The sequence below is a fragment of the Dipodomys spectabilis genome, unplaced genomic scaffold (genome assembly GCF_019054845.1).
Source record: "Dipodomys spectabilis isolate Male_0828 unplaced genomic scaffold, ASM1905484v1 ptg000504l, whole genome shotgun sequence".
NCBI classification, from domain to species: Eukaryota; Metazoa; Chordata; class Mammalia; order Rodentia; family Heteromyidae; genus Dipodomys; species Dipodomys spectabilis.
In genome coordinates, this window is record NW_024871181.1 from 1,789,225 (window position 1) to 1,814,683 (window position 25,459).

General features: G+C 53.4%; 1 protein-coding gene across 2 annotated transcripts in view; it reads left to right on the plus strand.

Annotated features, from left to right (window-relative positions):
• Nucleotides 1–7,229: 7,229 nt before the first annotated feature.
• Kazn (kazrin, periplakin interacting protein) overlaps nt 7,230–25,459 on the plus strand; it is an 85,969-nt gene continuing 67,739 nt past the window's right edge. For both annotated transcript variants that reach the window (XM_042669726.1, XM_042669725.1), the window contains exon 1: nt 7,230–7,475. In XM_042669726.1, coding sequence (XP_042525660.1) covers nt 7,268–7,475 — 208 coding nt within the window. In that variant the 5' untranslated portion in view covers nt 7,230–7,267. The remainder of the gene's footprint in view (nt 7,476–25,459) is intronic.

Genomic DNA, 25,459 nt, shown 5'->3' on the forward strand with positions numbered 1-25,459 from the left:
TACCAGGGCGGAGTATCAGCCTCTGAGGCAAGCCCTGGACGAGGGCCCCTCATGTGAGGTCATGTGAGGGGCTGAGAGGACTATCAGAGGGCCCCCGGGGAGCCATGACAGGCCCACAGGTCTCCAGTCTGATGGACAGATGGCGGGACAGACCTGGAGCCCAAGCCTGGTCCCCTGCAGACAGGGTCTGGGCAGGACTGGGGCGAGCCCCTCTAATCCTCCGGGCCACACCTGCGTCCCAGGGCAGCTGGGATGGCCAGAGGAGGAGATCAGCTCCATCTCCACCGGTGGCCTCAGTGACTGAGGCAGCTCAGGCTGGCCGGGGGCTTTGACAGCCTTAGCAGTGATGTCATGCTGCAGGTGGAAATAGCCAGAGCGCATGTCTGTCCCTCCCAGCCCGCAGGGTGTCCCTCTGTCCCTGTTTGAGGACTCATCCTATGCCAGCAGGGCGCAGAGCTCACCCTCTGCTGTGTCACTGCAGCCTGGGCCACGGTCACAACCACCGTGCAGCAGGGGACACTGAGGCAAGACCAGACATCCGTGAGCGGCAGAGCAGAGACTGTGGCCCAACCTTCCTCATGGGCAGCCTTCATGATGGCCAGCCATTCCCAACCACGGGGTCACAGCCCTGCCCTTGAGAGTGGGCGGGGCCTCGGACACACTGCTTAATGAATAGAAGCTGGAAATGTGACTGGATGGATGAGCTGTCAATCCTGAGATAAGGGGCAACAGGAGTTGGAGGCGTGGCTCAGGTGGTGGAGTGCCAGCCAATGAGCAAAAGAATCAGATACAGAGTTTGAGTCAGGATGGTAGCCCCTCCCCCCCCAAATGGGGGAGGGGGTGGCAGCTCTTCTAGTGTCTTGACTTTTTTTTTTTTTTTGCATTTAGAGGCAGTACTGGGCTTGAACTCAGGTCTGAATGGCACTATCCCTTAATTTTTCACTCAAAGCTAGTGCTCTACCACTTGAACCACGGCCCCACATCTAGCTTTCACTGGTTAACTAGAAATAAGAGTCTCACAAACTTGCCTGCCCAGGCTGGCTTTGAACTTCGATCCTCAGATCTCAGCCTCCTGAGTGGGTGGGATTACAGGTGTGAGCTGCCAGCACTTGGCTCTCTTTAGAGCTCTTTCTTGGAGCTTGGGGGGGTGGGGGCAGGGAACAAGCTGCCATTCTGTGAGCAGGTCTGACAGGCAGCCATGCACCAGGAGTGACCTTGTGAGCAGGTGTGGGGATAGCACCTCCTCGCTGGGCTGGGGGTTGATGGCCACCCTAGTGGGTACCTTGCTAAAGCCTGTGAGACCTTGAGGCACCTGCTGTACCACACCTGGATTCCGGAGTTGTAGAAAGGGTAAGATCTCAATCCTTGTTGTTTTGTACCAGTGAAGTCTGGGACCATTTATTATACAGCAGCAATAGGCAACGGATACACTTCATGTTACCACCAGTAATACACGCACAAGATCTATCCATGCCAGCACTAAGAGACAAGATGAAAAGAGACCAATTCAAGTGTAATGTGCACACCTAGAAAAGTCCTTCTAGAGCAGGGTGCCAGTGGCTCACACCTGTAATCCTAGCTACACAGAGGCTGAGTTCTGAGGATTATTGTTCACAGCCAGCCTGAACAGGAAAGTCCATGAGACTCTTATCTCCAATTAACTAATAGAAAACCAGAAGTGGTGCTGTGGCTCAAAGTGGTAGAGTGCTAGCCTTGAATTAGAGAGCTCAAGGACAGCACCCAGGTTCTGAGTCCAAGCCCTACAACCAACTGAAAGAGAGAGAGAGAGAGAGAGAGAGAGAGAGGCCCCTCTGGTACCCACTGGAAGGGACCTTCATCTTAGATGCAGAGACTGAAAGCCATTCATTATAGGATGCCAGTGGCTCATGCCTGTCATCCTAACACTCAGGAGGCTGAGATCTGAGAATCGTGGTTAGAAGGCAGCATGAACAGGAAAGTCCATAAGACTCTTATTCCCAATTAGCTACCCCAAACCCTGAAGTGGAGGTGTGTGGCTCAAGTGGTAGAGTGCCAGCCTCGAATGCAAAAAGCCAAGGGAAAGGAGAAGTCCTGAGTTAAAGCCCTGGTCATTTGTTCATGGTCACGGATGGCATTGCATGCAGCCCATCTCCTGACTCCATGGAATCCCGCCAGGGGCTCAGGGGGTCTCAGAACCCTCGGCTTGCTCATTAGGATCAAGGGTTGTGGCTCAGTCTTGGAGGTGTTTGCAGTTACTGTGGTCACATGTTGGCCAGAAGACCACAGTAAAACATTTTCTGTGACAAGAAACACAGCCAAGCAAACAAAAACCTGAAGGAAAAAAAAAAAATTCTAGTGGGCTCCAACAGCCAACTTACACCAGACACCAAATGTACCACCATTTCTAAAGGGGATATTTCTAGGCTTCATTTCCTCCAGCCAACTATGTCTTGTAGTTTTGTCCTGTGATCTGCAGGACGTCCTCCACAGAACCACTGAGCCTGTGTCCCCACGGTCCTCTTGTTTGCCTTGCCAACTTCAGAGTACAGAGCTTGATCTGTCCCCTCGCCCTCCACTTCCCACTAAGGCCTCTGCTCTTTTTTTTTTTTCCCCAGTCCTTGGGCTTGAACTCAGGGCTGGACACTGTCCTTGAGCTTCCTTTGCTCAAGGCTAGCACTCTACCACTTGAGACACAGTACCACTTTTCTGTTTATGTAGTCCTGAGGAATCAAACCCAGGGTTTCATGCATGCTAGGCAAGCACTCTACCACTGAGCGACATCCCTAGCCCAAGCCCCTGCTCTTAAAGATGAATTGCCACACTGGGCACTAGTAGCTCAAGCCTGTAATCCTAGCTACTCAGGAGGCTGAGATCTGAGGATCACGGTTCGAAGCCAGCCAGGGCAGAAAAGTCCCTGCGAGACTCTTATCTCCAGTTAACCACTCAAAGAATGGAAGTGGAGCTGTGGCTCAAAATGATAGATCACTAGCCTTGAGCAAAAAATAAAAGCTCAGGGACAGCACCTAGGGCCTGAGTTCAAGCCCCACAACTGACTACATACATACATACATACATACATACATACATAAAATGAGTAGCCACACTGGGAACTGGTGGCTTTTACCTGTAATCATAGCTAGTTAGGAGGCTGAGATCTAAGGAATGCAGTTCAAAGCTAGCCCAGGTAGGAAAGTCCATGAGATTCTTATCTCTAACCACCAAAATGCTGGAAGTGGAATTGTGGCTTAAGTGTGTGCTAGCCTTGAGCACAAAAAAAAAAAAGCTCAAGGACAGCACACAGGAGTTCAAACCCCAGGACAGGCGCGCGTGCGTGTGTGTGTGCGCGCACACACACACACACACACACACACACACACAGAGTCAAGCAAAAGCACAAGCCCCAGTACAGTCATTCACTAACTAAATAAAAATGAGCTGCCACAAGGAAGGGCTGGATTGGGGCCATCCCAGCTCCCTTTCCTGATTTCCAAATCCTCACTTTCACAACTACCATGGTGGAGGCCAAACCCCAGACCCAGACTTTCCCACCAGTTCCCAGCAGGTCTGCAGCAAGCTGAGCTCCTACAGCCATGCGCACACCCCGGGGCTACACGACATCCATCCCCTGGTTTGCAGAAATAAGAACAACTTTAAGGCAAGGGCAGGCTAGCCACACAGGCCCTGGTGATCTCACAGGGGAGCCCCTGCACTGGCTGCACTGGGGAGACCCACCCTGGACTGGTCTTTGGTGTGGGACCTGCCCAGGCTGCTCCCAGCAGGAAATGCTTTGTCAGTTCTCTGGCTGCTGGGTCTTGCAGGAATGTCTTCCTGCAGGTCTAGAATGTCCTTGCACTCAAAAAACGTTACCTCGAGGAAGAAATCACTCCCCACCCAGGTAGATGGAGATCATAAAGGGCCTCCATGGCTGCCAGAAGCCTGTCTGCCTGTTTACAAGGGCAGGCGGAGGGGGGAGATATGAGGGGCTGCAGCTCTGCAGCTGGCTGAGTGAAGCTGGGGCTGTCTGGGGACCCCCAGAAAACTAGAGAAGGTAGATCCAGCTGTCTTCTGATCTTCTTCTTCTCTTCCTCCTCCTCCTCCTCCTCCTCCTCCTCCTCCTTCTTCTTTTTTGTCAGTTGTGGAGCTTGACCTCTGGGCCTGGGCACTGTCTTCAGCTGAAGGTGAGTGCTCTACCACTTGAGCTACAGCACCCACTTCCAGTTTTCTCATGGCTAATTGGAGATAAGAGTCTCACAGACTTTCCTGCCCGGGCTGGCTTTGAGCTGAGATCCTGAGATCTCATCCTCCTGAGTAGCTAGGATTACAGGCATGAGACACTGGCACCCAGCTTGCCCTCTGATATTCTGATTGTCCATATGGGACAATCATACACACACACACACACACACACACACACACACACACACACACACACACACACACACACACGAAGCAGGACCTGCCTTTGCTGAGTAAGAATCCCAGTGGAAATTTCCTAGGATGAGACATGGACCCTGTGAACTTTTGTAGGACTCAAGCACAATAGGGCCAAGAGATCTGTAAGGTAAAGTATCCACCAAGGTAGAGGGGCAGACTAGACAGAAACTTCTAGGCATGCTTACTTGGGAAGCTGTTTTCCCTTTTCCTCCTGTTCCCCTTTTTCTTTCTGAAGTTTTGCTCTGCTTTGGGTGGAAGGTGCTGGGCTTTGAACGGAAAGCCTCCAGCTTGCTAAGCGAGGGATATACTACTTGAGCTAGGTCCCCAGCCTTCTTCAGTTTTAGAATCATCAGCAATCCAAACTTAGATCTTCCATTAAAAAAAAAAAATCTATAGCTAAAAAAAGAGGAAAAGGAAAGAGTAAAAAAAGAAAAAGAAATCAGAAACCGATACCCTGTGGCCCAGTACAGGAAGTGATGTCATCTTATTTGCTGTAGTCCCCAGCACTCCCTCATGTCCCCCCAATACCAAATCAAAGGGACCACCATCACGTTATCATGATTGTGCTGTGATTTCCCGCAGTCAAAGGGGAAACGCGTATGTCTTTCAAGAGTTGGAAAATAGAAGGTTGACTAAGGGTTCCAGATCCTTCTGAAAGTGTAGGGAAAGGGTGGGAAAAGCATGTTCTTATGTATTTAATATGCAAATGGTTGGGCTGGGAATGTGACTTAGGGGTAGAGTGCTTGCCTAGCATGCATGAAGTCCTGGGTTTGATTCCTCAGTACCACATACACAGAAAAAAGCCAGAAGTGGTGCTACGTGTCTCAAGTGGTAGAGTGCTAGCCTTGAGCAAAAGAAGCTCAGGGACAGTGCCCAGGCCCTGAGTTCAAGCCCCAGCACTGGCAAAAAAAAAAAAAAAGCAAATGGAGTCTAAGCCAAAAGAACATATTCTGAATGCAACTATAATCAGGAGGGTTGGCACAGCCTACTTCACTCATTTTTGTCCCCAGTGGGTCCCTGGAGTCATTCCAGGCAGAGTTGAGGACCGCGTGTCTCCAGGATCCACAGCCAGTCCGCACCTGAGGCCTCTGAGACATCTTGCTTTTGCTCTGTTCTGCCCCTTATCCCAGCAAAGGCAGAGGCCTGGGGATCCCAGCCCTCCTGTACTTGTGGGCCTTTCCTTCCTCCTGTGTGGCATGGGACAATTGTCCCCACATCTGGGGACACCAGCCACACATGGCATGCCCACCTAACCTCCACAGCGGGTCACAGGTCACTGTGGTTGGTTGGAGGGGGTCGGGGGAGGGACTATGAAAGGGTTCAGACTTGAGGAAAAGAAATGTGGTTCCATGGCTTTTGGAGAGGCATAGATGTGTGATTTGGAGGTCTCCCCAGCTCAGGTTTGGGCTGGCAGGAGCCACGTGTTAGAGAGCCATGGGCCTGGGGTGGGAGCTGGAGGCCCAGGACTGAGCCCCAACTCACCTGATTTCATGGCTTTGCCTCCTGGTTGTCTGCCATAGTGGGGGACCAGACCCGCCTCCTGGGAACTGTGCAGAGATAATTAGGCCTTCTGAAGGAGCACTATAATCCCCAGATCAAAGGGGGCTCCACTTTATGGGTGTATCTGCCGCCATTCAACACCCACTCCTGCAGTGGGCTGGAACTTGCAGACCCTCCAAGGTGCTGCCTCCCAGGAGGAGGGGCTGGTAGAGGAGCTCTTCCCTCCCCTCCCCCCACCCCAGTCCAGGCTCACAACCACAGTGTCAGAGTTCACACACACACACACACACACACACACACACACACACACACACACACAAGAACACCAGGGCAGGAATTATCTAAGCCCAGTTTTGTAGGCTGGGAAACAGGATCTGGAAGTAAGGTGGTTATAGAGGCTCCCACCACAGACACAGCCGGCCCTGGGGGTTTATCCCCACCCCACTCCCTAATGAGGACAGGAGGTAGCACATTCACCTAAAGGGCAATGGGGGGCCCAGCATGGTGCTCCTGCCTATAATCCTAGCTACTTGGGAGGCTGAGGTCTGAGGATCATGGTTCAAAGCCAGCCTGGGTGGGAAAGTTCACAAGACACTTGCTCCAATTAATCAACAAAAAGTTGGAAGTGGAGCTGTGGCTCAAGTGGTAGAGTGCCAGCTTTGAGTGTAAAAGCTGAGCCCCTGCTCAGGCTCTGAGTTTAAACCCCAGTACTGGGAAAGAGAGAGAGAAAGAGAGAAAGAAAAGGAAGGAAGAAAGAGAGAGAAAGGAAGGAAGGAAGGAAGGAAGGAAGGAAAGAAGGAAGGGAGGGAGGGTTTCAGAGCAAAGACTGAAGGAAAGGTCTGGCTCAGGCTGTCACCTTTCTCGGCTCAGTCCTTCTGCCCTCTCCTGGCCACCGCGTAGAGGGAGAGGCGGGGCCGCCGCCTTTCCCCCGTGCACTCACTCGGGGTCGCGTCCTTTCACTTCCGACCCCGGGGCACCCACCACCTTCCTCCCTGACCTCTGATTTCTCCGGGCTGGACGGAGCTGCGGGCGCAGCCAGCGGCCGGGCGCAGCCAGGGGTGGCCAGAGGCGGTCGGGCGAGTCTGGGCGGCCCGGGGGCGCGGCCTGCGCAGGGGGCGTGGCAGGGGCGGGGCGGGGCCGGCGGCCCCAGCCAGCCCGGAAGCGGCGGGAGGGGTCGCGGCGGGACTGGAGTCGTTCCCACGTGAGGGCTCGCGGCCCGGTTCCTCGCGTGCGGCGGCCGCGGACGGCCGGGCGTCCGGCCGGACGGAGAGCCGAGGGCCGGAGCGCGCGGCGGCGCCCGGATGCGGGGTTGCGAGCCGGGCTGCCCGCCGTCGGAGCCCCCGGGGTAGGCGGCATGCGGGCGGCCGACGCGGGCTCCTGGGAGCGCGTCCGGCAGCTGGCGGCGCAGGGCGAGCCGGCGCCGAGCTGCGGGCCGGGGGCCGGGCCCGCGCGCCTCCCGGGGCCCGCGGCCTGCGAGCCGTGCGCGGACGCGCCGGGGCCCGGCGGTCGGCTCGGCGCCGGGGCGCCCTCCTCGGGAGCGGATGACGACGCCCGCCAGCCGGGTAGGTGCGCGCGGGGCCGGGGAGGGCGCGAGGCGGCCGGGGACCGCCGGGGTCGAGCGCCCGGGACCCGGATCGCGGGGTGCGCGGGGCCGGCATCGCGGGTGGCAAAGTTCTGGCCGCGCGCGCGGAGCCGCGGGCGCAGCCGGGGGGCGCGCGGGACGCGGACTTGCAGCTCGTCGGCATCGGGGCAGATCTCGGGGCTCCCCGGCTCTAGGGTAGGAGCCCCTTCCCTCCGCCTCCCGCGGGCTGGGCTGCAGCGAGAGGTCAAGGCCGCGCCTGCATGGGAACGGGGGGCTCGGCGGGGCGCGAGCTGCCGGCGGCCCCCGGCGCCCGCACCTGTGGCCCCTCCGGCACCGCACGAAGTCCCGAGGAAGGCCGCCCGGTGGCCGCCGCCGCCGCCCGCGGGGACGTCGGCTCCTTGCCTGTGCGAGGAGCCCCGAGATGGCCGCGTTCTCGCACACTTGAACTCCGGGTGATGCAGAGAGAAATCGCCGCGGTTGGAGACACAAACGCTGGGATCTGATTGCATCTGGTTCGCCGCCCGCCCCAGTGATAAGGCGTTGTTACCTTGTTCCTGGCGGGCGCCCAGCCCAGCCCATCGCGGTGGGTCTCTCCACCCTCCCGCACCCCACGTTAGAGCTGGGGGTGTGGGTAGCGCGAGGGATCCGGTTGGATCCGAAGAGGAAGTAATTTAGATGGACACCTAAAGGCTTTTCCGCAAAGACTCTGGCTTCATCAATTTGAAGTTCTCAGTACTTTTTTTTTTTTCCCTAGGAAAGCTGGGGGAGGGCACATTATTATTCACAATTTATCATTCACCTGCTGTGTTGAGATTTGCATACATTGTTTCCTGGAAGCCATACACCACCCCCGGGGTGAGGCATGATCTGTCCTCACCGGTGAGAGAAAGCCGGGGAGCGGGTTGAGCTGTGGTCATGCATGTTAGTCTCGGTGCCGAAGCTGATCTTTTTCCAAAACCCGGCACAAAATACCTAGCAGGGGAACTTACCAGCTAAGGATCTGACAGACTTCCTTGCCTGGTAATTCTTTCTCTCTGGGTAGTACCCCAGATGCCCCCTGTGCCACCGGTGGTGGATGCTTTTGTGTGTGTGTGTGTGTGTATTCGTGCCAGTCCTGGGGCTTGAACTGAGGGCTTTGGTGCTGCCGTTCACTTTTTGCTCCAGCCTGGCACTTTACTACTTGACCCACACCTCCATTTCCAGCCTTTTGGTGGTTACTTGGAGATAGGAGTCTCACAAGTTTTCCTGCCCTAATAGATTAGTGTCCATCTATGACCCTCTGATACCAGCCTTCTGAGTAGCTAGGATTATAGGGATGAGCCATTGGTGCGTGGTCAGAGTAAATAGCTCGTAAACAGAACCCAATGGGAGTCTTTGGGCAAGTTAGTTTATATCTCTGGAACTCAGTTTACCCATCTATACAGTGGACATAATCACAGTGGCAGGCAAGGATGTGATTGTTCAAAAGTGGTGTCCGTGAAGTTCCTAGCTTAGATAGTGAGGTCTTTCATGGAGGAGAGCTTCATTCCTAGGCTTCTCTTGTTGCAAGCTTGCTGAATCACCTGTCAGAGCCCTAGGAACTCTTTCCTACAAGTTGTGATTCTATCTGTTCATCTCCACTCTCCTGAGAAGTGTCCTGATAACATTTTCCCTGTCTAAAACATAAGTGGAAGTCAGGTACCTATGGCTCACACCTGTAATCCTCTCCACTCATCAAGTTGAGAGATCAGGATCATGATTCAAAACCAGCCCAGACAGGACAGTCAGTAAGAGTCTTAGTTCCAATTAACCACCAAAAAGCCAGTTATGGCTCAAGAGGTAGAGCGCCATCCTTGAGTGAAAAAATTTAGGGACATTGTCCAGGCCCTGAGTTCAAGCCTAGTACACACACATGAGCGCACGCGCACACACACACACACACACACACACACACACACACACACACAGGCTGAGTGTTAAGGAGGATGGAAGTTGTTACTATGTAAATTTGGAAGGTGGCTGAGTGGAGATGGACATTGTCCAGGCCCTGAGTTCAAGCCTAGTACACACACATGAGCGCACGCGCGCACACACACACACACACACACACACACACACACACACACGCTGAGTGTTAAGGAGGATGGAAGTTGTTACTATGTAAATTTGGAAGGTGGCTGAGTGGAGATGGAGCTGTTTGTTTTGTATCTACTCAGGCTCAGTTCTTTTGTCCCAGATGACAGGTTCCTAATGGCATATGTAACCTGGAATCATCTGTCTTAGGTCTGTGGGTAGTTGTTTTCTAACACTTGCTATGTTGCTGTAGGGGAGAGGTGCTTTAGAGATGACCTTTCCTTAATTGCAGCTGGCATTTATGGCCAGAAACAGGGTTGAACCCCAAGCCTAATAAGAATGTTGTATGAGCCAGTCAGGTACTGGTGCTTCTGCAGTAATCCGAGCTATTCAGGAGTATGAGATCCTAAAGATTTAGGGTTGTAGCCAGCCAGGGCTGGAAAGTCAGTGAGACTGTTATCTTGGATTAACCACTAAAAAGCTGTGGTTCAAGGAGTAGAAAGCCTTGAATGAAAAAGCTAAGAGACAGCACCTGGGCTCTAAGTTCAAGCCCTTCAACAGGCACAAAAAAACAAGAAGTTCTGTTTTCTCTGAGTTGTTGGATTGTTTTGCTTTGTTGTTGTTTTGCAGTGTTAGGGTTGGAACCCAGGGCCTCAGGTGAGCTAGGTAAGTTCCCTGTCCACTGACTCACTCCCAGATCTCCAGGTCTGATTCTTAAAAACCACAAATGGAGTTTTGGTGAGGTTTCCCCATGACTGGACACTGAGGACAGCTGGTGTGTATTTCTCAAGCCCCTGGCTGTTACAAGGAGTTTCCCTCTGGAAGCATCATGGCAGTTCTTTGGCTTAGAACCACAGGCTGGCATTGTTGCTGAGAAGGCTGGGGTGTGTGTGTGTGTGTGTGTGTGTGTGTGTGTGTGTGTGTGTGTGTGTGTGTGTGTGTGTGTGTGTGTGTGTGTGTGTGTGTGTGTGTGTGTGTGTTGGTTGAGGGGAGTTGCCCTAGAATCTCAAGACTCAGTTTAGGGGATCTGAGAGATGTCCTGTAAGAGGAGTGGCTGGGAATGGACACTTCACTGCAGGGTGACCTGACATCAATCAGCATGGTGGCAGACACAGGGGTGTCCACAGCCCTGGTCTGTGGGGTGAGTGGACTAGAGACCTGAGCAGAAGACACTGGGGTGCTTTCAAGGTCTGCACCCGCTGCCTCCCCATTTCTGTGAGGTCTTGAGCGACTCCTCTCCCCGGGTAAGCCTCCTAGGAGCTCACTGGGTGTTCTGTTGGGAACACAGATCAACTTTATGGGTCTTTTAATTCCTTGGGCACCTGCTCTACCTGGCACTGACATGAGCAGGGATTGGAGCTTACGTTCTGAGGGAGATTTCCAGTAGGCAGATGTGCACAGGGGAAAAGGCTAAGTACTTTGTAGAAAAAATTAGGCTAGGCAGCATCAGAATGATGGGCAAGGTTACTGTTGGGTGCTTAGCTAGAGTGGAGAAGGGAATGACAGATGTAGGTGAGGGCTTGTGGATGTTGATTCCATGAGAGCCAAAGGGTATTGCTCATCAGCTACAAGAGCCAATTTTTCTTTTTCTTTTGTGCTGGTTCTGGGGCTTAGACTCTGGGGCCTGGGTGCTATCCTTGAGCTCTTTTGCCCTAGGCTGGTGTTCTACCACTTGAGTCACAGCACCACTTAAGGTTTTCGATGGTTAATTGAAGATGAGCGGCTCACAGACATTCCTGACCAAGCTGACTTTGAACCTTGATCCTCTGATCTCAGCCTCTTGAGTAGCTAGGATCTCTGGTGCCCAGAGAGCCATTCATTTTTGAAAAGGTAATAAGTAGCATTTTAATATATTTGTATGGTAGGCGCTTCTGAAATACCTGAACTAGGTTGTTTTTGGTAATGCTTATTAACTTATATACTTTTATATATTATAAACATTTATGTTCTTCTATGTTCTGGCTGCTGCTGCTTTCTCCTCTTCCTCTTTTTCTTCCTTCTTTCCTCTTCCTCCTCCTCCTCTTCCTCCTCCCAGTCCTGGGGCTTGAATTTAGAGCCTGGGCCCTGTCCCTGAGCTTCTTTGGCTCAAGGCTAGCACTCTACCACTTGAGCCACAGTGCCACTTCCAGCTTTTTCTGTCTATGTGGCACTGAGGAATTGAACCCAGGGCTTCATGCATACTAGGCAAGCACTCTACCACTAAGCCACCTTCCCAGGCACCTTACTGCTTCTAGATCCTCCTCCTACCTGAAGCCACTGCACCAGGCACCCTGCATAGTCTCTTAAGCACTAACTAAGCAGAGTGGCTGGTGTACAGTCCTCAGCCCATCTTGGGCTGGGTGTGGTTGATAGTCCAATTCAAGGGGAAGGAAACTGGTGCTTAGGGAAGTTGAGGGACTCAGCCAAGGTCACACAGCCTAGAGTGCACTGAAGACTTGATCTCCAAGCTGTCTGGGGAGGCAGAGGCCTGGTATTCTTACTGAAGCTAGTGTTCCTAGAACTTTCAAGCCCTCCCCCTTCCCCCACCTTAAGTTTTTATCTTTTAAAAACAAGAAGTTTGTTCTCTCCTTCAGATTCCTCTTTGTTCTGAGCTTGGCTGGCCGGCCTTTCCTTATCTTGGGCTGTGGGGGACTGTGGTGTATGCCCTGAGCATCCTGGTGTTAATGAAAGCACTACCATTCAGACTGCTACAGACCTGTGTCCCTAGGAAACCTGGACACTCCACACCCTGTGTTGTGGTTCAGTGCCTTGGGCTAAACTTAATCCTTCTGCTACAGCAGATGGCACCCCAACAGGATACAGGGTACTGGTTTGGGGAATGAAACAAGCAAGCCCTGGTTAGAACTCACTCACCTGGTTAGAACTCACTTGTGGTCCTTACTAGCTATAGGCCTCCTTAAGTAGGTCACTTAGCTTCTCAAGCCTCAGCTTGCACTTCTGTAAAATGAGGATCCTATTGCCCACCCACTTGGCGCTGCTGGAGATTACTCTGTGTGATTAGCATCCTTGGTACCTATTGTAAGGTCTGAACAGGGATCTGTTACCTAGGTAACTGACAGACCTGGAAGCTGTCACCTTCCCCTCCTGCTAGGTCACATCCTGGGCCATCTCTGATCACATGCCTCCCATCTGACCTTAGGAGGGTCCCAGACTCTGAGGTCTCATGTGAATCCAGTGTGGCCACACCTTCCTGTCCCTGGCCTAGATAAGTTCTGGCCCAGGGGTGGGTCCCCCTTTCCCTTCCTGGCGTGGGCAGCAGTTCGGTAAATAAACTTCTTCTCCTGCCTGAATAGCGCATGGTGTTCTCTTCACGGGCTACCTAATAAAACCTACCTATTTAATATACCTTATACCTATGAGGCCTGATAGTACTTTTTTTTTTTTTTTAAATGATGGGATTGGGGCTTGAACTCAGGGCTTGGGCATTATCCCTTAGCTTTTTCTCCACTCAAGACTGGTACTCTACCACTTGAGCCACGCTTTCTCTTCCAGTTTTTTCCTAGTTATTTGGAGATAAGAATTGACCTTCCTGCTGGGCTGGCCTCAAGCTGGGATGGTCAGATCTCAGCCTTCTGACCAGTAGGATTACCGGAGTGAGCCGCTGGTACCCGCTAAGATAGTACTTGTGCCATAAGAGAAGAGTGTACAGAACATGAAGTGTGTAAAGCTAAGGATGTGTGTAAATCTGTCACGTGTTCATTATTGGGTAAAGGGTGAAATACTGGGATTTACTGAGTAAATGCTCTCCAGGAGGGCTGCATGCTTATCTACTCTGAGGAGTCATCAGGAGTCAGTCTCTCCTGGTCCTCAAAGTCTTCAGGTCTCTGTAATATTCCAGTCATGCATTCAGTCTCCGGAGAAAGATGGCTTGCTCTCTCCACCTCTACTTCTCAGGAGTGATATCTGGCTTACTGAAAACAGCCCTCACCATCTGGGGTCGCCTCCCTCACCCAAGACAAAAATGGTAAAGGAGGTAGATGTGTCTGTTGACAGGTGTTGGTGCAAACACATGGTTAAAGCTGGCCAAAGCAGGCATCCCGGGAACCTAGCGTGCTCTGAGTCCCTTCGGGCTGAATACTCCAGAGAGGCAGTGGAATGAGAGGTGTGTGGAGATTGTGTGTTTGTGTGTAGTTATTTAAATGGACTTACTCTCTGTAAAGGCAGTCAATGCCTTTACAGTTGAGTAAAGTACCAGATGAATGCCAGTTGTAGAGGGGGGATGTGGAGATTGCCTCCGATCCCCCTAGACTGTCTCTTCTGCGCCCCTTGTGCCCACCTCCATGAAGGTGGGAGCTTCAGGCTGTCTCTTGCCTGCTGTTTGGACCTCTTCAAGAGAGGCCAGCTAGAGGACTATGCTCCTGTTGATTCTCTGCAGCCCTGGTCCATCGACCTCTGCCCACCAGGAGCTTCTGAGGCCCCAGGTTCTGCAGGAATTCTTGAGCCAAAGGGTGTGTCAGGTAGGTGAGCCCAACCTTGGTGAAGGAGGGTCTCTGGTGTGTACTCTGGTCTCTGGGCTGGATTTTCTGATGGCATCAGGGAACACCTTTCTACCTGGCACCTGGTGGCTGTTTTGTGGGTTCCTGGTCTTTTGCTAGGACCTGAATTATCAAGGTGGTGCTTGCTCTCAACCTGGTTTGGGGCTGTCACGTTATCACAGGCATTGAGGGTGTTGGGGACCTTTTAAATTGTGCAGAAGCTTTGTGAAGCTCTCCCTGGGGGGTTCACAGAAGTAAAAACAAATGCTGCCATCTCCTGGGAGCTTCTTGTGAGTCCTTCAAGTCTCCCCAGCACTCATAACTTTGAAACATGCCCTAGGAGCCCAGGGCAGGCAGAAGCCATATGCGACTGAAGGAAAATGGTTTGCTGAGGCCCAGTTGGGCTCCAGGTGTGACCTGGTCTTGTGTCACAGCTGTCCTCCTTCCCTCCCCCTCCCCTCTTTCCCACCTTGTAGGTAACCCTGGCTCCTCCAGGTTCCTCCAGCAGGACTGCCCTACCCTGTGGTTTCCACATCAGCTAATATTCCTCCCAAGCCACCCTGGCAACACAGAGGCAGAGGGTCTTAGGATTCCCTTCCCCCCTTCCCCCCCATCTTTAGCCAATGGAATCCTGGCACTATCTGGTCCCTCCCTGCTGACCCCATCCTGGCTGTTTAGGAAGTCTGCGGGGGTGAATCCACCTGTTGCTCTCCAAGGGGAGGAAACTGAGGCCCCAGGGCAGAGAAGAGACCTGGTTCCCAGATCCTCATAGGCAGGTAGCTCCAGAGGTAGCCCTTTGCCCTTCTGGGATGGGGTTGTTTTCAGAGGCCACATGCTCTGTTTTTCTCTGCATCTTGGTATAATCATTAGCCCCCCCTGAGGGTGTCTGAAGTGCACAGAAAAATAGATGTACATCCTACTTGAATCTCATCTTTGTCTACTCCACTCCCTGCCCGGGCTTGTGTTCTCAGAATCTTGTTGAAAGAGATGGTCACGAGACTGCTCTGTGGGAAGAAGGCAGGGTGCTCAGATTCCACCTCCAGCCCCCGGCATTCCCTTGTTTTAGCCAGTGTGTTGTCCCTTGGTCCTGGGGCGGCCAGAGCTGGGTACTAGGGAGACAGAGGCCACCTCCTGTCGGGTGATTCATCCATTCTCAAGTCCTGGTCTCCAGAGACACTGGTGGAGCCTGTTCTTCCAGCCTCCCCAGCCCAGCCCCTGGGTCCTCAGTCCCTGCCTCCAATCTCCTTTTGTTTTGGGCTCTGAAGATTTGCCAGAGGCCCACATGTTTCCTCTTGGCATCATCTCTCAGGCCATAAGCTCAGGGGAGATTTATTTTTTATTTTTTTGCCAGTCCTGGGGCTTGAACTCAGAACATGAGCACTGTCCCTGAGCTTCTTTTGCTCAAGGCTAGCACTCTACCACTCACAATGCCACTTCTGACCTTTTCTGTGTATGTGGTACTGAGGAATTGACCCCTGGGCTTCAGGCATGCTAGGCAAGCACTCAGCACTAAGCCACATTCCTAGCCTCCCTTCCCCCAGGGGGAGAGGCTTTATGTCCTTTGGGACTTGGGTTTTCTGCCCAAGGAGCCCCAGATAAATGGGTTCAAATGCAGATTCCAGGGTGAAGTTGATTTTGCCCCTTATTCTCCCTTTTGCATTTTTACCATTCATTCACTCTTTTTTTTTTGTCGGTCATGGGGCTTGAACTCTGGGCTTGGGCGCTATCCCTCAGCTCTTCAGCTCAAGGCGAGCACTCTACCACTTGAGCCAAAGTGCCACTTCCGGTTTTCTAGTGGTTTATTGGAAATAAGAGTCTCACAGTTTCCTGCCCAGGCTGGTTTTGAACCGAGATCCTCAGATCTCAGCCTTCTGAGTAGCTAGGATTACAGGCATGAGCCTCCAGCACCCGACAATTCATTCACTCTTGATTCATTTTAGTCCTGGAGATTGAGCCCAAAACTTCATGCACACTAAGCACCTGTGTTACTCCTGAGCTATACCACAGCTCCCTCCCCCCTTTTCTTTGCATTAAAAAAGTATGTTTAAAATACACATAGCATCAGACTTTTCCACTTTAGCAATTTGGCTTTTATTGTTTTTGCTATTAGTGCTGGTACTGGGGCTTGGAACTCAAGGCTTGGACACTGGCCTTAGTGCATTCTATTAAGGCTGTACCACTCAAGCCACAGCTCCACTTCTGGCTTTTTGCTGGTTAATTGGAGATCAGAGTCTCATGGACTGTCCTGCGCCAGCTGGCTTCAAATTGTGATCCTCAGATCTCAGTCTCCTGCATAGCTCCTAGCATGAGCCACCAGCACCTGGCGTGGTTTAGCATCTGTGGGCAGACAGTTCAATGCCATGAAGCACACTGGCCCTGTTACGTCCATCTGTCATCTTGGGCATGAGTGGTGCTTCCCCTCCCCATCCGCCCCTCCCAGCAGCCTCTCTTTCAGGCCCCTCACCTCTGTGGGGTCTGACAGCACTTTTACCATCCCACCTCCCGGAACCCCATGTGGAGATACCCTACCCACCCAGGTACTCAACCCTTATTTGCTGGGGCCCAGGCCTATAATCCTGGCTACTGGGAGGCTGAGATCCGAGGATGGAGGTTCGAAGCCCGCAGGATGGGAAAGTCCATTCGTGGGGAAGTTACCCATTCTAATACCTTTCTCTTGTGATGAGAACCAGTATATCCTTAGGGCACTGTAACATCACTCCACATTTTGGCTGTTTGTGCTTGTTTGGTTGCGGGCAGGCTGTCTAAGGCTCATATCACTTGTTTGGCTCTGGTAGTTTATTTTTGACAGCTCAGCCTCTGGACAGCTCCTTGTCCCCAGGGACCCGCCTTGAGCCTTGAGGCCCCTGTAGCTTCCTAGTTGTGGTGAGATACCAACCCTTTATTCTGCCCAGCCAAGGTGTTTCTTCCCTTTCCTGGGGACAGAGACTTCTCCCATGCTGCGGGCACAAACCTGGGTCTCCTGTGAGGGTGTCAGCTAAGCTGATTTCCCACCTGAAAGCTCAGTTTCTCCAGCCCTGGCCTCCCTGAGCCACCTCCAGCTCAACTTTCCCATAATGCTTGGGAGGCTGAGTCCTCCAGGTTTGTGGTTCTGCAGCCCCCAGCAGGCTCTGAGTACTCCCTGCTTCGACTAGGCCCCAGGCCCTGTTCTTACTGTGCCCCCTCCAGTGTCTCTGCCTTAGCCGCCCACCAGGAGGGACTGGATGCTCCTTCTGGGGCCCTTCCAGGGTCTGGGGCAGATGTACACCAAGACCACCTCTCTGCTGACCGCCCTCTCCCACCAGGACTATGTGGTTCTTTAGACGTGGGGTAGAAACATCTGTCCTGATGGAGTGTTTCTTCTCCTGCACCCCAAGAAAAACCTGGACAGACCCTTTGTTTTTGTGTATGTGGCAGCACTGGCCTCATATCGTCACTTGACTTTTTCCTCTCAAGGCTAGTGAGCCAAAGCTCCACTTCGGGCTTCCAGGTAGCTAATTGCAGATAAGAGTCTTGGATTTTCCTGCCCAGGCTGGCTTCCAACCATGATCCTCAGATCTCAGTCTCTTGAGTAGCCAGGATTATGGGCATGAGGCACTGGATCCTGGCCAAGGAGAACTTTTTTCTTACTCCGGTACTGGAGTTTTAACTCAGGGTCTCATGTTTAGTTGGCTTGCTTGGCTGGCACTGTACCACTTGAGCCACACCTCTACCCCAGAATCTGAATCTTAAAACAAGTTATTCCTGCCTTTCCTCCATGCTTAGATGGTGCTTTCCTGCTTCACTTTGAAACCTCGGCCCCCAGCACCTGCCTCTTTCCTTGGGTGGGTCTTCAATCTGTACCCTTTGTTCTACACCCCATAGAAACACAAGCTTGGCCAGCCATCCTGCAGCAGTGTGGCCAGGACCAGAACACATGATGTGCCAAGAGCTTGTTTGTAGCTAGGAAAGTCTGCTGGGGAGTCCCTTCCACTTCTTTTTCTTCCTCTCCCTGCCCCTAGGTTGCCAAGAGCAGGTTGACCTTTCCTTGCCCAGGGCTTGCTGGGGGCACTGAGAACATCTGTCTCCTTTTCACAGGGACTTCCTCAGACCCCAGCCTCACCTCCAGGGAAGCCCTGGTGGTGCTTCCAACAGCGATGACCAAGCCCACTCTGCACAGTCCTCCCAGTTGTCTGTACTCTCAGAAGAACCTAGAGTTCTCAAGCCCTCTTGGGTACAAGGCCCGTGCTGCATCAGGCCAGGGAGATATCAGCACAATGTGTGGAGCAGGGGTGTAGGGAAGAGCGTCTGACCCAGTGTCATTGCTCACCTGCCGCAGGACTCTCCCTGCACCTGCCTGCCTTCTTCCTTCAGGGAACCTGGGCACAGTGCTGGCTGCCCTCTGAGCTGCAGCCTGCAAGTTCTTCGCACACAAACACCTTAGAAACACTGTGGTCTTCCCCACAGGATGTCTGTTCTTGTTGGCAGTACTGAGATTTGAACTCACGGCTTTGTGATTATGAAACAGGTGCTGTAGCACCTGAGCCACTCCTCCAGCCTGAGCATTTGGCGTGTTGTGCCTGAGAAGTCCTCAGTGTAAGCACTGGAAGCCCCACACCGTGGGGAGCCTCTTGATGCTGGGCGCAGTGCCACACACTGCTAGCCGCTCTTGGCTGTTGGGGCTTGAACTCTGGGCCTGGGCACTGTCCCAGCTCAAGGCGAGCACTCTACCACTTGTGCCACAGCGCCATTTCTGTTTTTCTGGTGGTTATTGGAGATAAGAATCTCATGGACTTTCCTCCCCAGGCTGGCTTTGAATCATAATCCTCAGATCTCAGCCTCCTGAGTAGCTAGGATTACAGGCATGAGCCACCGGCGCCTGGCTTGGCTGTTTTTGCCATATGGTAAAGAATCCTCTGGCAGCTGAGACAGCGCCTGCCTCCTGTCCCCCTGTGCTTCCTGTCCCCCATCCCTCTGGTCCCCATCCTTCTGTCCCTTCCCCACTAGTTTCACGGACCAGTTTGGTTTTGTTGTTCTTGGTGGTGGTGGTGGTCATGGAGCTTGAACTCCACCTGGGCTCTGTCCCTGGGTTCTTTTTGCTTGACTAGTGTGCTACCACTTTGAGCCACAGTGCCACTTCTGGCTTTTTTTTTTTTTTTTGAGTAGTTTATTGGAGATAAGAGTCTCACAGACTTTTGTGCCCTGGCTGGCTTCAAACCCCAATCCTCAGATCTCAGCCTTTTGAGTAGCTAGGATTACAGGCGTGAGCTACCAGTTAGCCTGCTGTCCCCACTCTGCTCCCCAGCTCAAATGTGACCACCTGCAGCTCTGATGCCAGCTGCCCTGTATACCATCTGCCTGTTTGTTCTAACTGCTCTTCAGTACATACTTGCCAGGCCCAGATGGGCACCAGGCCCTGATAGGCTGAGTGGGACAAGCCAGTCTCCCAGGCTGAGCTCACATATGTGCACACGCCTCCTCAGCCTCCTCCCCAGGTCCAACAAGGCCCTAGTGCATGCCCTTAAAAGATACAGATGTCTTAGAGAGAGAGAGAGAGTATGTGTGTGTACGTGTACACACACCAGTACTGAGGCATGAACTCCATGCCTGGATGCTGTCCCTTGGCTTTTTCACTCAAGGCTAGAACTATACCACTCCCTACTTTCTGGCTTTTTACTGGTTAGTTGGAGATAAGAGTCTCATGACCTTCCTGCCCAGGTGGCTTTGAATTGTGATCCTCAGATCTCAACCTTCTGAGTAGCTAGGATTGCAGGCATGAGCCACCAGTGCCTTGCTCCCTGCAGCTTTTCATTCCTTGTCTTCAAGTATTTGGCTCACCTGCATACTGAGCCAAAAAACCCATTTTGGTAGCATCCACCTACTCCTTGGCCCATTTGAGGCTCTCACATACTGCTAACCCCTCTGACCTCAGAAGATGCCGTGTGAATACCTTGTGCCTTCCTGGAGCCGCTTCTTCCAGCTGGGTGATGCTGGGTCAGGAAGGATGGAGTGTCCTGCCCTGGTCCCCCCAGTTTGTCCAGCCTCAGGCTCCCTGTGCATCAGGGGCCTTATGAGGACAGAGAGTGGTTGGTGCTGCGGCTTCTCTCCATGTTTATAAGATACTGGAAGCTGGCTTGGGGGAGGTGGAGGACAGGAAAGTGGAGGTCTGTAGGGAGGCCAGGAGTGTACCATGAGAGGCCATCACTGGCCCCCCTTAACTGCAGCTGCCTGTATGTATCCCATTCCTAGTCTGACAGTTCTTTGGTCGTAAGGAACCCCAGGATGCCCAGGGACAAGTTCCCATACTCCTCTTGGGGTCCACAGCTGGGTAATCAGTACTGTGCTGTGGTGGAGGGTGCTGTGGACATGTGCTTGAAGCCGAGATGACAGAAATACATGGGGATGGGAGGGAAGTACAGTGACACCTTGAATCCAGACCCTTACCCTCCCCTCCCCCCCAGCCTGGGTTGGGGAGAGGGGCTTTCCACCCAAAGTTAGAGTTTTGCATGTGTGCATGTAGAAAAAAGGCTGATTTGGAAGGAGATCAATAGTTGGTGTACAGATTAGGAGTTAGGAGGAGATCCTGGGCTCTGGTGGTTCCTGTGTTACTTTTCACGATGGACGGCAGGAAGGATCCTGTTCCATTAACTTGGCCTGGTCTTGGCCGAAATCCACATCCTCTGAGCCCAAATTGCTTTCCTTGGTGGTATCTGCCAGGATGCTGCTTTGCCCACCTGTGGAAGAGCTTTTGAGTTGTCCTCCGGCTGTGCTGTGCATATCCTGTTTTGCTTTGTACTGTGTCTTCTACCCCTGCCAGTCCTGGGTGCCTGGTGAGTGTGCCCACCCTCTTTCAGGTAGCCGGCAGGGGTCAGAGTATCCCACACGTGTCAGAAGAGAGGACCCCAGCCGAACATCCAGCAAAACATAGGGTTTGAAGTGGGTGACATGGGAGAGGGAGGATCTTGAGTACGCTTGAGAGTAGGACAGGAGAAAGCTGATGGGAGATGGTAACACACAGATGGAAGAAAAGCTTTAGCCCTGCCACAAACAGTTGGCATATAGGTTCCTGGGGTTTGTGTTGGTTGATTGATCGTAGTGCTGGGGATCTAACCCAGGGCCTCAAGCCTGCTAGGCAAGAGCTCTACCACTGAGCTACAGCCCCAGCCCAGTGTCATGTCTCTAGTTTTCTGTCTCCCCTTTATTCTAGCCTGATACTTGATTGTACAGCTGTGAAGCCTGGAATCTTCTTTCTAGTAGGTCCATTTTCCCTGGGAGGCGTGCAGTAAGATCACACAAAAACAGAAACGGGCTAGGTGCCAGCCAGGGCTCACACCTGTAAACCTAGCTACTGGGAGGCTGAAATCAGGTTCAGGGTTCAAAGCCAGCCTGGGCAGAAAAATCCATGAGTCTCTTATCTCCAATTAACCACCAAAAAACTGGAAGTGGAGTGTGACTCAAGTGATAGAGCACCAGTTTTGAGTGGAAAAGCTAAGGAAAGCACCCAGGCACTGAGCTCGAGCCTGAGTACTGGCACAAAAATAAATAAAAGATCCCTGGCTGGCTAGGGAGTGCAGTGCACAGGGCTTTGGTCTGATCTTTGCCCATGGGCTATGCCAGGGGGGCTCTTTCGCATGCTCATTTATTTCCCAGGCTTCCAGTCAGTCCATGTTGCAGCCGGCCTGGCTGTTGGGGCCATGGTACCTTGCTCCTGCCAGAGGCGATTCTGTGCCAGAGCCCTTGCTTAGGATGGTGTGTTGTCCTTCAAGGCAGGCAGCCCTGGTCACCACTGATGACAATCCTGCATCGCCTTTGTCTCTCGCACTTGGTTCTGGGGCCCGATGGGCAGGAGCAGCCTGGTGTCTGTCTGTACAGCTGGCTGGCTGTGGGGGCGGGGAGTGCAGAGCCTTGGGGTTCTTTCCATTTACATTTTTCGAATACTTTTCTCTTCTGCTCTCCCTGGAGGCCGCCCGCAGCCTGGAAGCTGCATTTGACCTTTGAATTGTTGTAGGAGTTGGCCTGCCTCTGTCAGAGATGTCTATGGCTCTGAGCAGGAAGGAAAGTCAGGTCCACAAATGAGGAAGCTGGGAGGAGGGGTGTGGGGGGGGAGAGACAGGTGGTAAAAAAAGAAGGGGATCCCTATGTTGGAGGCCTCAGATGGGCGTTGCCTGGGCTACTTCTGCCGTCACCAGCCCCAGCCTCCGGAAATCTCCCTCCAAACACCTCAGCAAAGAGAGCTGCACCAGAGGGTGGGACAGAAAATTCCAGATGCCTCCTGGGTTCCAGGGGCAGTGCCTCCAAGCAGAGCTGCTCTTACAGTCAGTAGGCAGAGGCTGTCAAGGGAGGGCCCGGAACGGAAATAACGGAACTGTGTGTGGCGTTTGCCGCTTGCCAGAATGTTATTTCATGTCACTCAGCCCTTGTATCCACCCTGTAAGACAAACACCCCGTTCTAAAGATGAGACACAAGCCGGACGCCTGGAATCCCAGCTATTCCAGAGGCTGAGGATCTGAGGATCAGGGTTCAAAGCCAGCCCAGGGAGGAAAGTCCATGAGACTCATCTCCAATTAACCACTAGAACAGTGGAAGTAGAGCTGTGGCTCAAGTGGTAAGAGTGCCAATCTTGGGCAGAAAATCTAAGGGACAGTGCCAGGGCCCTGAGGTCAAGCCTCTGAACCGGCACCAAAAGAAGAAAAAAAGATGATGCCCAGACCCTAGGTTCACAGCTGCATCTCACCCCTGGCCACAGTGCCTTGCTGGGAAGTGCCACACGTGCAGCCTGCCCTCTCCCCCCCACCCCCAATACCTCTGTTTTCAGTGTCTTGAGAGCAGCCCAGAATGGCCAGGCTGTGCCTTTGAGTGTGTGTGTTGGGATAGGATGGATGGGGCTGGGAGGAGGGTAAGGTAGAGGGCGGACTCTGTGGCCTGGCTGAGTGGTATGGAGGCATAGCCTGGTGTCTGGGCCACAGCCTGGTCTTCCGTCCTGGGTAGGATTATTAGTGACTCTGCCTGGGCATCTACAGTTCGCTTTTCTTCTCTAGCAAACGAATTCTGAAGCCGGAAAAGTGGGAGCAGAGGTGAAGTTTGCTTGCAAGTGAGAGTAAGGCACCAGGGGAGGGTCAGACCCCTCTTGGGACCTGGCGGGTTGGTGTAAGCACCTTCTAGGAGGAAAACTGCCCGTGAGGCCTATCACCTGCTTTTGGGGGCAGGGGGAGGGAGGAGGAAAGTAAGGAGGGGACAATACAGACTTCTAGGGGCAAAAGAACAAGATGGGGACCTGGAAATCGGTTGTCTGGTGGCAGTGCCCCCTCCCTTACCTCTTTAGGTGCATTGCAGCTGTCTGGGCACCTGGTTGGATCTCTGCCAGGGCCACTTTCTCTTCCAGGACCTTCAGGAAGAAGGGGCATTTTCTCCACCGGGCCTCTGTCTCCCTATCTGCCTAGACTTTTCTCTGCCTCTCCCTCACTAGGCTCTGGGAGTGGGTGAATCTCAGACCCTGCATGCTGGGGAGAGGTGAGCAGGGCCCAGGTTTACCAGGCTAAGCCTTTGAACTGGTCCTAGGACTTGAACTTAGGGCCCAGGCACAGTTCCTGAGTTTTTATGCTCAAGGTTAGCATTCTACCACTTGAGCCACAGCTCCACTTCTGGCTTTTTGGTAGTTAATTGGAGGGGAGAGCCCCATGGACTCTCTTGCCTAAGGCTGGCTTTGAATTGAGATCCTCAGATCTCAGCCTCCTGAGTAGAATTACAAGCCGGAGCCACTGGGTGCCCCCCCACCTCCAGGTTCTTACCATCCTACCGCCTGGAGTTGCTGGCTGGTTGGTGCCCCTGGGCATCCCTCACAGAGTGCTCTCTGATCTGGGCTCCTGAGCAGCTCAGGCCTTGTGCTGCAGGGTGTTGGGGTTCACTCATGAGGTGCCCAGAGCCAGTCCTTCCTGGCCTGACCTGCTTTCTCAGCTCAGGAGGATTTTTCTATTAACTCCTTTGGCTGGGAAGCGGACCTCGTGGTGTGTGGGAAGGACCCCGGTGGGAAGGCCCCTCCCCTCGGCCCCCAGTCTGGGCTTGGCTTTCAGAAGGAGGCCAGGGGAGCCGGGATGGGGTCTCAGTCCCCTGCCCCTCTGAGCAATCCCAGATGACGCTGTGAGGGAGCCGCAGCAGCCTCGTCTCCTGCCTCTCCCCTCCCCGCCCCACCCTGCCCGCAGGGAGGCATGAACAGTGCTCATTAGGGACTTTATTGGTAAACAGTTTAGAAAGACGGCCCTGCCAGTTTTTGTAAGTGAAGCATTTAAAGTATGCAGAACATATTTTATTTCTTCCCGCAACAGCTGCTCGGTTGGGCTGGAGGACGGGGAGTGAGTTATAGAGCTTTGCGGTGCTCTGCAGGGCTGGCAGGCTCCTCTGCCCCCGGTGGGCAGCCCTGGGCCAGCCCGCTCCTGCCCACCCACAGGGTCAGGTCAACTCTCGATGGCATGGGGCCGCACACCAGGCACACTGAGCACCCACACTGCCCGGCTCCTTTTGGAGCCATGCCACAGCCACCCTGGACCAACAATTCTCTTGTCGCTGTTCTCCACATGAGGACAAAGAGGGGACCTGCTAAGATCACCCAGCCACTGAAGGACAGAGCCAAGATTTGAACCAGGAGGCTGGGTTCAGACCCGTGCTAGGTTACAGGGCGGGTCTGGTGGAAGAGTGCTGAGGTCCCCTGGTAGCAAGAATTGCCAGGGACCCGCCTCAGTTTTACCTGCACTGTAGCCCTCCAGCTCTGCTAGTTTAAATTCTTCTGGGTGGAGCACTAGTGGCTCACGCCTGTACTCCTAGCTACTCAGGAGGCTGAGATCTGAGGGTCGCGATTCAGAGCCAGCCTGGCAGGAGAGTCTGTGAGACTCTTATCTCCAATAAACCACCAAAAAACCAGAAGTGGCACTGAGGCTGAAGGGGTAGAGTACTAGCCTTGAGCTGAAGAGCTCAGGGACAGCGGCCAGGCCCAGAGTTCAAGCCCCATGACTGACCAAAAAAAAAAAATTCTTCTGGAAGCTGGATCTGCTGGCTGCCCACTTCTGATCTCTGTGTCAGCCCCATGCCCATGCCTTGAGCCCCAGAGTGGAAGCGCCCTGGAGTGGAGGCCTGAGAGCAGTTATGGCCCAAGGCCATTTGCACTTTGGCTTCTGGCCCACAGTGTGGCCCAGTGGTTAGCTGTCTGTTTCTGAAATTTCCTCTGGGCCTCTGCCTGGCTATCTGTGAACCAATCCTTGCTCTGAGTTTGGTAGTTGGGGGGGGGGGGGGGCGGAGGGGGATTTTCCCTCCCACCCACAGCTAGACGGGGCCACCCCAGCCTCTGCCATCCACTCTGTGGCTGCTGATGGGACAGTGGTGGGGTCGGGGACAGCCTCCGTGCTGGCTCCGCTGGGGCTGAGGAGGCTGGCTAGACTCTCATCCGCAACTACAAGGCACTGTGCAGCC